This window comes from Macaca thibetana, chromosome 3 (assembly GCF_024542745.1).
Source record: "Macaca thibetana thibetana isolate TM-01 chromosome 3, ASM2454274v1, whole genome shotgun sequence".
Lineage (NCBI taxonomy): Eukaryota > Metazoa > Chordata > Mammalia > Primates > Cercopithecidae > Macaca > Macaca thibetana.
In genome coordinates this window covers 4,456,451-4,470,953 of record NC_065580.1, presented here as the reverse complement: position 1 = coordinate 4,470,953, position 14,503 = coordinate 4,456,451, and the positions used below count along the sequence as shown (strand labels likewise).

General features: G+C 52.8%; 1 protein-coding gene across 4 annotated transcripts in view; it reads left to right on the top strand.

Annotated features, from left to right (window-relative positions):
* Nucleotides 1–12,365, top strand: part of DPP6 (dipeptidyl peptidase like 6) — a 1,147,427-nt gene extending 1,135,062 nt beyond the window's left edge. For all 4 annotated transcript variants that reach the window (XM_050785804.1, XM_050785807.1, XM_050785803.1 and 1 more), the window contains exons 21-26: nt 281–335; nt 3,788–3,899; nt 5,800–5,858; nt 7,389–7,461; nt 7,569–7,642; nt 10,431–12,365. In XM_050785804.1, coding sequence (XP_050641761.1) covers nt 281–335; nt 3,788–3,899; nt 5,800–5,858; nt 7,389–7,461; nt 7,569–7,642; nt 10,431–10,577 — 520 coding nt within the window. In that variant the 3' untranslated portion in view covers nt 10,578–12,365. The remainder of the gene's footprint in view (nt 1–280; nt 336–3,787; nt 3,900–5,799; nt 5,859–7,388; nt 7,462–7,568; nt 7,643–10,430) is intronic.
* Nucleotides 12,366–14,503: the final 2,138 nt, after the last annotated feature.

The window sequence follows — 14,503 nt, the reverse complement described above, 5'->3', positions numbered from 1 at the left end:
TCTGCAGTTGTGGATTAACAGCTCACGGTTGAGAAGCTTCTACACCTGGAAGTGCTACAGAGTTACTGCAAGGGTGCTTTGAACATTTAATGTGAACATACTGACTTGGCACTAAATAAATAAAAGCAATAAATAATTATATTGGAATGCTAAGGTGGCTTTTTATTTGAAGAGGGGTTTTCATCCTTGAAATGGATGGAAAATATGGCTCTAGACCACAGGGAGACAAAGGACCAGCAGGATGTGCACTGAACCCTCTCTCCCCTCTTCGACCTCACAGGACGATGCTGAAGGAGCAGTACATCGACAGGACGCGCGTGGCCGTGTTTGGGAAGGTGAGTCTGAGCCGCCCTGGTCTGAACACCCCTCGGTTCCAATGTGGCCTGCACCATTACCCAGGCCTAATCCTGATTTATTGAGAACGTCTGTGGTCTGCTGGTGAGCAAGTAATTATTTTTTTTAAAGCAAGAGCCTCGGTGCTTAGTGATTCCAGCCGTGGGAGGTTTCATTGGATCAGCTCATTTTTCAAAGTTTCTTTTTACATTATCTGGAAGGAAAGAGAAGAGAAGCCAGGTCCCCGCAGGAGAGCTCTAATACGTTCCTAATGACTTTTCTCCCATCCGCCTGCTGTAGCTCTTGGCATGGTAGCCCAGGAAAGAAGGGAAGCAGGAATCTATTTCTGGATATCTTGATGTGCAGTAACAACATTAATTACCACGTCTACTTAGGCGGAAGGACAGGTGTGGGGAGGGTCGCGCAGTGAACTCTCAAACCAGAGCCGCTCCCAACTGGTGGCCCTTGTCAGAAGGCTGTAGCCTGGGACAGTTCAGCTGTAGCTGAGGCCCACGGTTTGGAGTTAGGTCCCTGCACGGCCACCTGCTATGGCTCTGGTACCTGGCCCCTCATTCTCCTTAGCCTAGACCTGGGGCCTCTTGATCTCAAGAAGATCAGCACACAGATGGGGCAGCACAGACCCTCCCTCCGAGAGTGACCCTCAGCACAGGCCCTGCCAAGGAGGCCTTGCCGTGACGCCCCCGCGGTGAAGGCTTGGACAAGTAATCAGCACAGTGCCTCTTACGTCATCGCCTCCAAAACCTCAGAGCCCAGCATGCCCTGGAGACCCAGCCCTGCCCTGTGGGCTGCTCCCAGAAGCAGGGGATGCAGGAGCCCTCCCACACCTCCTCCTTACCTGCTGGAGGTAAGGCAGCCAAGAGGAGGGTCGGTGGCTTCTCTCCTTGTTCAGAGCCCAGGCACAGAGCCCTAGAGGTGCATTCCAGGCGCCTAGACGTCCACTCACTGCCTGTGAGGCCCGAAGCCACTGGGTCATTGGTGGGTGTGACCTGGGTGTCAGTAGCCATCACCTCTCCCCACCCCCATGGAAGTGACTTCCCAGCAGACTGGCAGCTGGAAGGCAGGCAGCCTGGGCCGTGGTCAGTCTTTTCCAGTCCTCACTCTGCCCCAAATGCACATGGATGCCACTCCTGAGGGCCTGGTCTCCTTCCTGTGTCTTACATACAGCCCACCCTCTCAGGGCCTTTCATAGTTCACTTCTGGACAGAGAGGCTTTCTCAACAGGCGGTTGGTCCGGAAGCACAGGCAGCTTGTGCCAAAGGGAAAGGGGACCCCATGCACCTGTCGGAGCACAACTGATGCACCCCCACACCCTGTACCCCCGCACTGAGTTCTGCTGAGGACATGCGTCCAAGCTCTGTGCTGGGTATCTTTGCTTTGCCATTCTGCCCAGTGGATCCTGGGCCTCTTTCCAGAGCATGAGCGTTTCTGGTTTAACAAGCCTTAGATAGAGGTCCGTAGACCCCACAATGGTATTTCTCCTCCGACGAATAAAGCATCAGTCCTTTTAGCAGCTTGGCATGTTGCAGCCTGTCCGTTCTGTTTTGTCGCACGTGCCCCAGTGATCCAGCTGCAGCCTTTGTCAGGCATCACAGGACCTGGGACACAGAGCCCAGGGAGCAGCAGCTGCCCTGCACCCAGAGGTGACCTGGGGAACAAGGGGGCAACTGTGCATTATGTTCTGCAGGTTCCCCCCAACACCAAAAATCCCCCCTGCAGAAGATTGACCATCTCTCATTTAAACCAAAGCAGGCAACGTGGTCCTGCAGGAAAATGAGTTTTAAAGAAAACAGAGAATGACAAGTAAGGATGTGTGGCATTCATTGACAATAAATATTGTTTGTAGAAAATGAAAATCCTCTTTCATTGTCATTAGACAAGGTGCCCCTGCCCTATTAAAGGGACACACCGGAACAATCATGTAGGCCATAAATGGTTGATCCTGGGGGAGTTTGGCATCACTTGCGCTTCATGGTCTCAGTCAGGTACCTGGGTTCTCTACACTCCATGCTCCCACCAACACACATGCTCACAGACTCACATACACATGCATGCTCACCCATACACATGCTCACACACATGCTCACACATACACATGCTCACACACACATGCTCACCCATACACATGCTCACAGACTCACATACACATGCATGCTCACCCATACACATGCTCACCCATACACATGCTCACACACACGTTCACACACACATGTTCACATATACACACACTCACCCATACATGTGCTCACCCATACACATGCACACACACACATACACATACACTCACACACACAATTACATACACTTGCTCACACATACATGCTCACACACACGATTACATACACATGTTCACACATACATGCTCAAACATTACATACACATGCTCACATGCTCATACACTCACACAATTACATACACCTGCTCACACATACACACGATGACATACACATGCTCACACATACACACATGTTCACACATGCTCACATACACATGCTCACATATGCGCACACATGCTCACACAGGCACACGTGATCACACATAGGCTTGCACAAGTTTACACATATGCTCCTACACATGCTCACATACATGCTGTCACATACATGTACATGCACACACAATATTACACACATGCTTACACATGTGCTTATACACATACACCCATGCACATGTTCACACGTTTATACACACACACACACACACCCCCATATACTCACACATTCACACACATGCTGCCACATGCTCTGTCTCTCACACATACCTGACACAGTTCCTTGCTGTACCATGGTTCCCTCGGGGTCTTCCCTTTGGGGGCTGCAGCTCGTCTGAGCATCCAGCCTTGAAGGCATTGAGCAGGCGAGGACGTAGCACTTTTCTCTGGGGAGGCCTGCATTGCAGTATGGCTTCCTCATCCCCACCGAGGGCAGGGCAGGGCAGGAGTCTAGGACTTACCTGTATACAGAATACCTGGGAGCGTCCGTCTCATGTCGGCCTTGTGCTGAGTATGTGCAGACCAAGACTTGCGCCCTAAGCCACTTGTTGGCCCCTCCCTCAGAATCGTGTGCAATGGCTTGGCCTCGCCCATAGATAAGGGAGGCAGCAAGAAATGCCTTAGAGAGACACTGAGCAGGAAGGACAGCACCTTACACCTGTGCAGTCCGCACTTGCCTTTCCAATTCGCCGTCGCATTTATCCTCACGTCCCTTGACACCAAGGCCCAGAAGCCGAGAAGGCGCACATCACATAATGCTGAGTTGGAAGGGAGTTTGCTTTTCATCTCTTGTTACTGCCGCGTAAACAACTTTCCAAGTGACACATTTTGTAAAACGAGAGAACCTGCATGGAACTGGCTGCTCTGGGGCTGTCTCCCTGCCCGAGGCTGCTTCGTGCTGAGTTACCGCCAGGACTCCAAACTGTCTTCTTTCTGCGTTCTCTCTAGGATTACGGTGGCTACCTGAGCACCTACATCCTCCCAGCGAAGGGAGAAAATCAAGGCCAGACGTTCACCTGCGGCTCTGCTCTCTCTCCAATAACAGACTTCAAACTCTACGGTAAATAGCCCCGCAGAACCAAGCGCCGGACCCCACCCCCGCCCCGCCCCCTCCCTGCGTGGCCCCACAGCCTTCCCTTCAGCACCACCGTCCCTCTAACCATAGGCGCCTCCAGTCCACAGTCGCCACCTTGGGCTGACGGAAGAACCCGGGCAAGGAGAGGGAAGGGTCTCAGGTGATATGTTTTCAATGAAAGTGGTCAACCCCCAGATGCCTACAAATCACATCGCAATGAAGAAGACCACGAGTTGGAAACAGCTAGTGCTCCGCCGGCAGCAGTGGGGCGAGGAAGCCGGGGTGCGCAGGAGAGGAGCAGGTGCCGCAGGCTCTGCCGGGCCACCTTCCTTCTCTGCTCCCAGAATCCGGATAGGGCCCTGCCCTGAGTTCTATGCCTGGGCATGGGTATTTGGTAGGCAGGTGTTACTGGATAAAGAAGGGATGGTTGAGAGGGAATGGCCACCGGAGAGCGATTCAGCAGAGGTCCACGTGGCTCTGCTCTGCCTTCCTATCTCCCTGGCCATGCAAACGGCACCTGGCCAGCACCTGTCCTCAGAGAGTGTGGCTTTCCGTGGGCACAAGGCAGAGACAGGGTCCGGGTGACCTGCTGTGGGGACCAGATGGAGATGAGCCCACCCAGGTGTGGGAACCAGACCTCTGTCCAGGCACAGAAGAGTTTTGCTGTGTTTGGGGGCTCCAGGCCCCTGCATTCTCCTCCTTATGATCACCTAACCCTTTTTCTCTGAATGGGAGTGGCTCTGTGACCTGAACCCATTTCTTAGAATATACAGAGAGGTCTTTTCTGTGACTCCGAGAACTTGCATTCAGGTCAGGGCTCCGTGGCAGCCAGGCTGTTCACTCCAGCTGTCCCCACCCTAAGCAGCACTGGCAAGTGAGGTGGAAATGGAGGGGCCTTCCTGCTGCTGGTCCACCGCAGCCCTGCTGGAGCCTGACATTCCCTGCGGGTTAGAGGAACGAGTCCAGCCCCCATTGCCACACCTAGCCCCAGCCCTGCTATGCTGGCTGAGTCCTGTAGACACCGCCCAGCAAGGCAGGGACCACGATGGGCCCAGCAGCCTCCTGGCTGGTGCAGCCAAGTCTCCCGGCACCTTCACAACAGGCTCGCTCCAGTGCAAATTTCAACTCATAATTACACACGAACTCTCCTGGTCCAAAATGTGAATCATGTAAGAGGACGTTTTCCTCAGGAATGCGGGTGGCACCTTCAAGTTGAGTGAGACTTTCTTAATTCTTTCACCATGCTGTTTCAGATTTGTCTGATTCAAATGCACATAAAAGCTGCCATCGTGTCTTGATGGGTCACTGTGCCCAAAACCAGCCAGTCCAGTCCTCTTCATTGTCTCCTGGGCGCCCTCAGGCTTACCCTGCAGGCCAGGGACACTGCTGGAGCCCTTTCCGCCCTCGGCCCTGGGAGAAGCCCCTCACACTCCTCCTGTCGCCCAGCTGTGACCGCAGGGCCTCATGCAGAACCAAGAGCAGGGATGTGCCTGGACTTTTTAAAAAATAAGTAAATCTTGATGGAAACGTGCTCTCTTGACCACCCATGCCCTTCCTAAGTGTTGAAGGAGGAGGTTATCCTATTTATTTAGGAATCAGATTAACTGGGTTTTGCTTAATTCAGGTTCTGTGGTACTGATGAAAATTGCAACACTGGCACTTACACATGTTAAGGTTCCCGTTGTACTGTCTGAGGCCCCTTGTAAAGACCCAAATGATTTAGGTGGTGTTTTCAAAAAACCAACAATCTGCCACGCAAGTGACAAGTGGGAATGAGCCTGAACCCCCTCCCCACACCTGGCCCAGGGCCCTCCCTAGAGCTTGGGGGCTGCACTCACAGGGCCTGGAAGCCAGAGGTAACCTCCCTCCCTTTGCTTCCATGCAGCCTCTGCATTTTCCGAGAGGTACTTGGGCCTCCACGGACTTGACAACAGAGCGTACGAGGTATGTTTGGGCACAACTAAAGAATGCGATGAGACCAGTCAGCCTCTGCCAGTCTCCAACCCCGCCCTGGCTCTATGGCCCACTGTGCCTTCCCCAGCCCCACCAGCACCAAAGTCCACTCAGAAACCTCCGAAGGATCCTTCCACCAGACCGTGGCTTGAGGTTAACATGGCCTCTCTGGGTTCCGCCTGATTTCCCATTATAGGACTTGAGGGATGAGGAAGAATGTAAGAGGATATTTGATGGGGGAGTCAGCTCCAGTGTCCACAGATACCTGCCATGCACAGGACTCCTGGCTCTCGCCACAGCCAGAGCTGTGCTGCTCGGGGAGAGGGAGCTTTTTTTCTTTTCTTTTCTTTTCTTTTCTTTTTGAGATGGAGTTTTGCTCCGTCACCCAGGCTGGAGTGCAGTGGCACGATCTCGGCTCACTGCAACCTCTGCCTCCCAGATTCAAGCAATTCTCCTGTCTCAGCCTCCCGAGTAGCTTGCATTATAGGCGCATGCTGCCACGCCCAGCTAATTTTTGTATTTTTAATAGAGACGGGGTTTCACTGTGTTGGTCAGGCTGGTCTTGATCTCCTGACCTCAGGTGATCCACCCACCTCGGCCTCCCAAAGTGCTGGGACTATAGGTGTGAGCCACCGCACCTGGCCCGAAAGTGAGCTCTTCACTGAGGAGCAGAAAGCCTCTCTGATGCGACCTCCTGAGTCAGACCTGTTGATTTGGTGCAGCTGTCAGACACCGCGTTTCTCCAGCTGTGTGCAGGGAGGGAGGCCAGAGCTCCCAGCCGAGGCAGCACTGCGTTTTCAGAGTGGAAACTTGGACAAAGGAACTGAGTCCATCCAGGGAGTCAGCTCCCTGTGGCTCCAGGTGAAATGATGGCCCTCTGAGGCTACCTGGAGTTGGAGGAAACTCTTCCTTTTTCCCTTCTTCTCTTCCACCCCCTCCTCTTCCAAAAAGGGAGTTAATGTGGGAGAAAGCTGGGTGTATTAGTCCATTTTCATGCTGCTGATAAACACATACCCGAGACTGGGCAGTTTACAGAGGAAATAGGTTTAGTGGAGAACTTACAGTTCCATGTAGCTGGGGAAGCCTCACAATCATGGCTGAAGGCAAGGAGGAGCAGGTCTCATCTTACATGGATGGCAGCAGGCAAAGAGAAAGCGTGTGCAGGGCAACTCTGCCTTACAAAGTCATCAGCTCTCATGAGATTTATTCACTATCATGAGAACAGCACAGGAAAGCCCCGCCCCCATGATTCATTCATCTCCCACTGGGTCCCTCCCACAACTCGTGGGAATTATGGGAGCTACAAGATGAGATTTGGGTGGGGACACACAGTCAAACCATATCACTGGGCTTCTGAGATCTGCCCTGCATTTCTTCGCATATGTAAGGCATCCCGGGTTCTCCAGGAACTTAGTGTTTTCAATACACTTCACCTACCTTCTCAGTCAGGTTTCCAAGCAGAACATCTGGCTTCCCACAGAGCAGCCCCCTAACTCTGTCCCCTTGCCCCCGCACGTGCAGATGACCAAGGTAGCCCATCGAGTCTCCGCGCTGGAAGAACAGCAGTTCCTGATCATTCATCCCACTGCTGACGGTAAGGACTGAAAATGTTAATTCACTGCGTATCTGGTGAGCACCTCCTCCTTGATGGCACCATGGGTTTTAACAAACGTCTTCCTCTCTTTCTTTTTTTTTGAACAGAAAAAATTCATTTCCAGCACACAGCAGAACTCATTACACAACTAATTAGGGGAAAGGCTAATTACAGCTTACAGGTACAGTACCCATGTTACTCTGTTTTGAACCTGGAGCAAGACTTTCCTTTCATGGAGAAAGACCTGACGGGTGTTCAGGGCATTCCACTGCAGCACACCTGTGCTGTGGCGGTCGGTGATGAGCAGGGTCCCAGCAGGTTGGAAAATCAGCACATGCTCAACGTTTTCTTGTAATTAATGATAGCTCCGCTCTGTACTTCAGCCAGGTTTAAATCCCTTTAGGACAACCACCACCCCGTACTCCCACCCCAGCCCCGCTCCCCTCCTCTGGGCAGTGAGAAGGACCAAGCCAGCACCCGCCCCGCCCAGCAGTGTGGCTGGGGCTATCCCGGTGTGGGGAGTGGGACTGTTGTCCTGGGTTGGTGAGAGAGGTGCTGGCGGGCCCTGAGCCTTGCCCCACTGCTTCCCTCTGACCAACACCACACATTACTACACACTGGCAGGATGTCCTGGGGCCATCTGTAGCTGGGAAGTAGTGAAAGAGGGGTGCCCTTCCCAGAACTGAGCCCACTTTCCCAGAACCAACCCATGGCCCATCCACAACAGCATCAAGTGCTGACCCAGCCGCCCCAAACCTGGGCTCTTCCCAGTGATGCACAGGGCTGTCTCTGGAAACTTCTGCCATTTCCTTCCTGCCCTCTGCTCCTTTGGTGAAGCAGGTATGACCCAATGGTCTCTTCAGGTCTGAGATGAATGGGAGAGCTCCTTGGAGACAAATGACAGGCACCCTGCCTCCCTCAGAGAGCTCGTGCCCTGGGCTGACCACTGCCTTGGCCTCCAGCATCCCTGCCTGTGGGAGGGAGGGACCACATGTGGGCTTGATTAGGCAGGGAGAGCTCCAACCAGAAGGGAGTTGGACCCCAGTGTGGATGAAGAGGGGCAGAAGGACGCGGTTACAGCACCCTCGAGTTTCCTTGTGAAAGACGTTCAGATTTCAGACTTTTTCATAGTTAGTGTGGCAGTTGCATGGCAGTGTTAAGCACACTGACCATGGAAGCGCCAAAGGTCCATCTGTATGTGCTCATGTGGGCAACTCCCCAAGATATGGGGTGAGCTGAACCCCCCAGGTACATAGCAGCCTGCATCTCTGCAGGCTCCACGGGTATCAGGGAGCGGGACACACCCGGGGACAGGCATGTGGTCACGGCAAAGGCCTTCACAGGCACCCCATGCATCTGGAGCCAGGCCCAGCCCCAGGTAAGAGCACAGGAGATGGGGGCCTGAGGCAGGAGGAGAAAGCTTCCTGCCCCATACCTCTTGTACTACTTGATGTTTTAATGATATATCATAGCCTAATGACAGCATTAATAAATACTTCAAAATAAAGGTGAATTTTACCCTCCAAAAAATTACAAGGAAGGCAGAAAGAGGTAGTCTAGTGTCACAGAAAAATGTGGGTTTGGGGGTTGGATGCAGTGGCTCACACCTGTAACCCCAGCACTTTCGGAGGCTGAGGTATGGGGATTGCTTGAGCTCAGGAGTTTGAGACCAGCCTGGGCGACACAGCAAGACCCCATCTCTACAAAAAGTTTTTAGAAAATAGCCAGACCTAGCTGTGTGTACCTGTGGTCCCAGCTACACAGGAGGCTGAAGTGGGAGAATGAGTTGAGCCCAGGAGGTTGAGGCTGCAGTGAGCTATGGTCACACCATGGCATTCCAGCCTGGGCGATAGAGTGAGACCCTGTCTGAAAAATAAAAGAAAAAAATAAGATGCAGGCTTTGAATTCCCGCATGTGTACCGATGGTTCACGGTGCTCCTAGGAGATGTTGGTGTCACTGCACTGGCAGTAGAAATATTAGCCACCATCCTGTTGGCATCTGGGACTGAACAAGCCTACATTCCAGGCCTCATTCTAAGCACATCATGGCTGTAAGATTGTTTAATTCTCACAAAGTGTTATGAGCTGGAGTCTACTGCGATTATCCTCCCCACCCGACATACCTGGAATCCCAGGTTCAGGCAAGTTACCCGTCCACAGTCACAAAGGAAGTGAGCGGCCAGGATGCAAAATCCGTGGGGCCGGCCTGTGGGCACCCAGGGCAGCACGCAGCCCCTCCGCGGCAGAGTGTAACAGGGAGCACAGGAGCGTAATGGCGCGATAATGGCTCAGGGCAACCTCCGCCTCCTGAGTTCAAGTGATTCTCCTGCCTCAGCCTCCCGAGTAGCTGAGACTACAGGTGTGCCCCACCACGCCCAGCTAATTTTTATATTTTTAGTAGAGACGGGGTTTCACCATGTTGGCCAGGTTGGTTTTGAACTCCTGACCTCAAGTGATCCTCCTGCCTCGGCCTCCCAAAGCACTGGGATTAGAGGCATGGAATTCTTTCCATTTCTTTTCAGAGCCTGACACCCTGAAACCTTGGGCTGCAGCTCTGTAGTCCCCAAGCTTGTATCCATGTTGCAAATTCAAGCAAAAAGATCCAGAGTCTAGAGTGTCGAATGAAGAACTTCCCAAATTTTTCACCCAGTTTCCACGGAGCATTTGCTGTGCCTGGCAAGGGATAGGCACCGGGGGGAGTGGCGGTGTTTGAAGGCTGGTTGGCTTCATGAATGGGTGCTGCATTTCCACGCTAGGGGAGGACCCCCTCTGACTGGGACAGCCAGGCAAAAGTCCCAGGAGGAAGGGGCACTTCCGTCAGGAGTGACATGGTTAGGAAACTCACTTCATCCACTAAAATCCAGCCCTGGACGGGGCCCAGGTTTCCCTGGGCTCCATACCTCCCGTGCGTTCCCGTCCCACGGGGAGGGTGTTCCGGGGAGAGTAATTTCTCCGTGCCTTCCTTGCAGATTTACCCCGACGAAAGCCATTACTTTCACAGCGCCAGCCTCAAACAGCATCTGTACCGGTCCATCATCAACTTCTTCGTGGAATGCTTCAGGATCCAGGACAAACTGCCCACAGTCACAGCGAAAGAGGACGAGGAGGACGACTAACCTCAGGTCGCTCTAAGCACAAACGTGGCTCCTTCTACAACCAGATGCAACTGAGGGATTTCCCTGCCCTCCCTCTTCCCTGGGAGGGGCGGGGCGGGGCGGGGCGGGGCCGGGTGTGCCACAGCATGTGTGTCTCGGATGCAGTTTTGCTTGGGAAACAAGCTCCTTCCCCGGGGTCCTCGCTCGCGGCCTCCATCGCACCAGGGACAACTCTGTCCCCGCAGCAGCGCCTCCTGCTGGCGCCCGAGAGACCGGCACGCCGTGGCCCCTCCCCCAAGGAACCGAGCAAAGGATGGTGGCGCCAAAGCCCGCGCGAGCCCACAGAACACCGGCCCCTAGACTCCAGCCACCCGGCGGAAGCATGAGACCCGCCCACGAGCCTCTGTGTTCCCGTTAGCAGCGTCACACCCTGTCTCATGTCACAGTGCCACGGACACAGCAGTTACAGCACAATCGTTTAGCAGTGCGCGTTCATAGATGGGCTTGCTACGTCCTGTCATTAGGACATCCAACATCGTGAGGGGCTACAAGGAAACCCTTTTCTGTACAAAGTCTTACTGTAGCTACGCTAATGGTTAGCCTGATAGAATTAACTCGTATTTTTCTATGGTTTTAACCTGATGCTCCAGTGTCTCCGTCGCGGGGTGGTTTTGCTGTTTTGGGTTTGGCTTTGTTTCGCTCTCCTTTCTCCAGTCCACGTGTAAACTTTCCGCTTGTTTGGATGAAGAAGCAGATCAGAAGTAACTGTTCCCTCCTCAAGGCTGTCTTCAGAGGTCTTGGAGACGCTCCTAAACACGGAGGGGGAGGACAGCCAATAGTACCCATTAAAAGAAATACGTAAATAAAACCTGTCTCCCACTGAGCTGTGCTAGGGCTTGGCTGTAGATGTGCACTGTCTATTTACATCCGTCCTTACAACCATCCTTGTCCTCCTTGGTACGGTATCAAGCTTTTTCCCATGACATTTGGTTAAAAAAAAAACAAAACAGAAAAAAGACGAAGGGTCAACTCCACCCCCAGGTCTGCTGTGTGTGCTCGGGCCACGGGAGTCCTGAGGGTTCTGTGGGCCTGCGCGCTTCCCTCTCCCATCGTCGGGGGAGGCTCCGTGACCTTCCTGCCACGAGCAGGAGGTTGATGAAGTGCTATGTTAGCCTTGTAAGATACACTCCCACCAAATGTGCGGCCGGTGTTCCCAGTGTATATTTCGTTCTGTTGTATATAAAGGAAGCAACGTGTGTCAGACCTCTGTGCAGTCAACCCAACCTCCCGCCAGTGCTAACCCCGTGTTGAGCCTGCATGCTGACACTCTGGCTGATCTGGACTCTAGAAGTGCTAGTTTGAAATATATCCATTACTGTCATTTCCTTTTGAGCTTGTGGACAAGCTGAATGTCAGGACTGACTTCTCCAGCTCCCAGCCCTGCGGGGGTGTCCTTGGCATCCTGTCAGCAGAGGAGATGCATCCCTGTTGCATTTTGGCATTTGGGGTTTTGGGTTTATCCACACGAGCTCTGAACGTCCGTTATAGTTGGGGTGATTGGAGGGTCTGTGTCACCGGGTGTTTTAAAGGTGAGTCACCACCATTTGTGAAAGGACCAATGTGCTGACAAAAGGACCGATCCGAGTGCTACGTGACTGTGCGTTTGCTATTTCAATGGGCCTGAACGACTACAAAGCCAGCTCGGTCTGGAAGGGGAAGCCAGCTCTGGCCACGACACCTGGTCGGAGGGACGTGGGGATGTGGCATGGTAGCGTCTGTTCATCCATGGAATAAAACATTATTTTACCACTCGGATTGCTCCTTTCTTGCTCATCCTCCACCATCTCACCTTAGAAAGTGTGCAAGGCTTCAGGAGACTTTCAGAGTACCCACGGGGCCCCTCCAAGATGGATGCGCGACCTCAAGAGCCTGGCGTGTGCCAAATGAAGGTTGCATCCATGGTAGCAGCAGTCTGGGTAATAGAGAAGGAGGCAACCAGTCAAATATATCAAAGCCCCAAATCAATCCAAGAAAATGAAATTGAATTTTGTCTTAGAAGTCTTAAGGTGGAAACGCAGAGCTATTCCCTAACCCCGAGAGTGAAACTGATTCTCATTGGAAGCCATAGCATTGCCCACTAGAAAACTTTAATTTTTTTTTTTTTTTTTTTTTTTTTTGGAGAGATGGGGTTTCACCATGTTGCCCAGGTTGGTCTCAAACTCCTGACTTCAAGTGATCCTCCTACCTTGGCCTCCCAAAGTGCTGGGATTATAGGCATGAGCCACCATGCCTGGCCTAGAAAACTTTAGAAAAATGTCTCCATCTGTTGGAAATTTATCCACTCATTTGCTGTTATCAATGTCTGATGTAAACATGGCCCAGCCTGAAAGCCAAGGGATTGAGTTAATTAATTAATTAATTAATTAATACCACCCGATCATGGAGCAGCTGCTGCCTCAGAGACAGGGGATCAGTCCTGACATCCCCGCTGAATTAGCTGATTCTTGTCACCCTGTGGATCAAGAATCATGGAAAGAATGGGGCAGGTAAGGAGAAGGAGTTAAAAAGGAGAAAGAAAGAAAGAATCAAATGCAAAAGGAGATTTTTAAAAACCAGACACAGCAGAGGCCATCTAAGTCTAACATACTCATTTCTCCCAAACAGTATCTCTGTGAGCCACCCTGGCCCTCTCCCAGGTCTCACCCTGGAAGGAGGCCAGCGCCCCCATCCCAGCTTTCCATCCCTGTGTCCCTTCCCCTGGACCGGGGCTTGATTTGTGGATAGGAGTTGATGGTTTGCTCCAAAAGGTGCATTTTCCCACTTTGGAAAACACTGAGTATGGAATGACGAGCTAGGCCTGGCCCTGAGAACAAGCATTGGCTGCAACCAGCAGGGACCACTCTGGTTCCCACTTGGAGAAGCTTTGGTCTTTCCCCAGCTCTACAATGGCTTTGGGGAGACACCGGTGTGGCCTCCTCAGGCCCCTGTAGCTGTGGTTGCTGTGCCTGTCTGGCTCAAACCCCCCACTGCAGCCTTCTCTGTGTGTTCAAACTGCACATGTGTGGCATAGTAGAGCGCTATTTTTGTTTCTAATTTAGTTTTCTTTTTTTTTTTGAGAAGGTATCTTGCTCTGTCACCAGACTAGATTGCAGTGGCGTGATCTCAGCTCACTGCAACCTCTGTCTCCCTGGTTCAAGTGATTCTCCTGCCTCAGCCTCCCGAGTAGCTGGGACTATAGGCAAGCACCACCACGCCCAGCGAATTTTTTGCGTTTTTAGTAGAGACGGAGTTTCACCATGTTGGCCAGGATGCTCTCGATCTCCTGACCTCATGATCCACCCACCTCGGTCTCCCAAAGTGCTGGGATTACAGGCGTGAACCACCACGCCTGGCCTAAATTAGTTTTAATACTGAACTTCCAACCAGGCAGCTATGGAATTCCCAAAGCGCCATCAGGCTTCTCAGCACCCAGCTCCAGGTCCACAGCCCGACTCCTGGGCTGCCTGGGGCATCTCTGAGGCCACGGGCCACCAGCTTCACAAAGACGTGCACTTGGGGGGACCTCCATCCCCACAGGCCTGAAAACATGCTCCTTTCCCTCCTGCCTGACCCGACCGTCCCAGAAGCAGTGATTTAAGGGGTTGATTGATTTTGGGAAGCCCCTATTAAAATCCCCCCTGTCACAGAAAAGCCCAGAAGGACATTTTTAGAAGCTCCCTTGGCGCTCCCTCCTAGCACACAGCTGTGCGTTCGGAGGAACAGACAGGTGCCTGGTGAGAGCCTGGATGTGCCCATGGACAAGGGCCAGGCCATAAATCAGGGCAGGGCCCTGACCCGCACCTGCAGACGCTGCCCCGGGGCCAGGCATGGCCTCTGCAGCGGTTGGTCCCAGAGGTCAGGACTTGAGCAGTAAATACCAGCTTCTCTTATTCTCAGCCCTGCTTCTA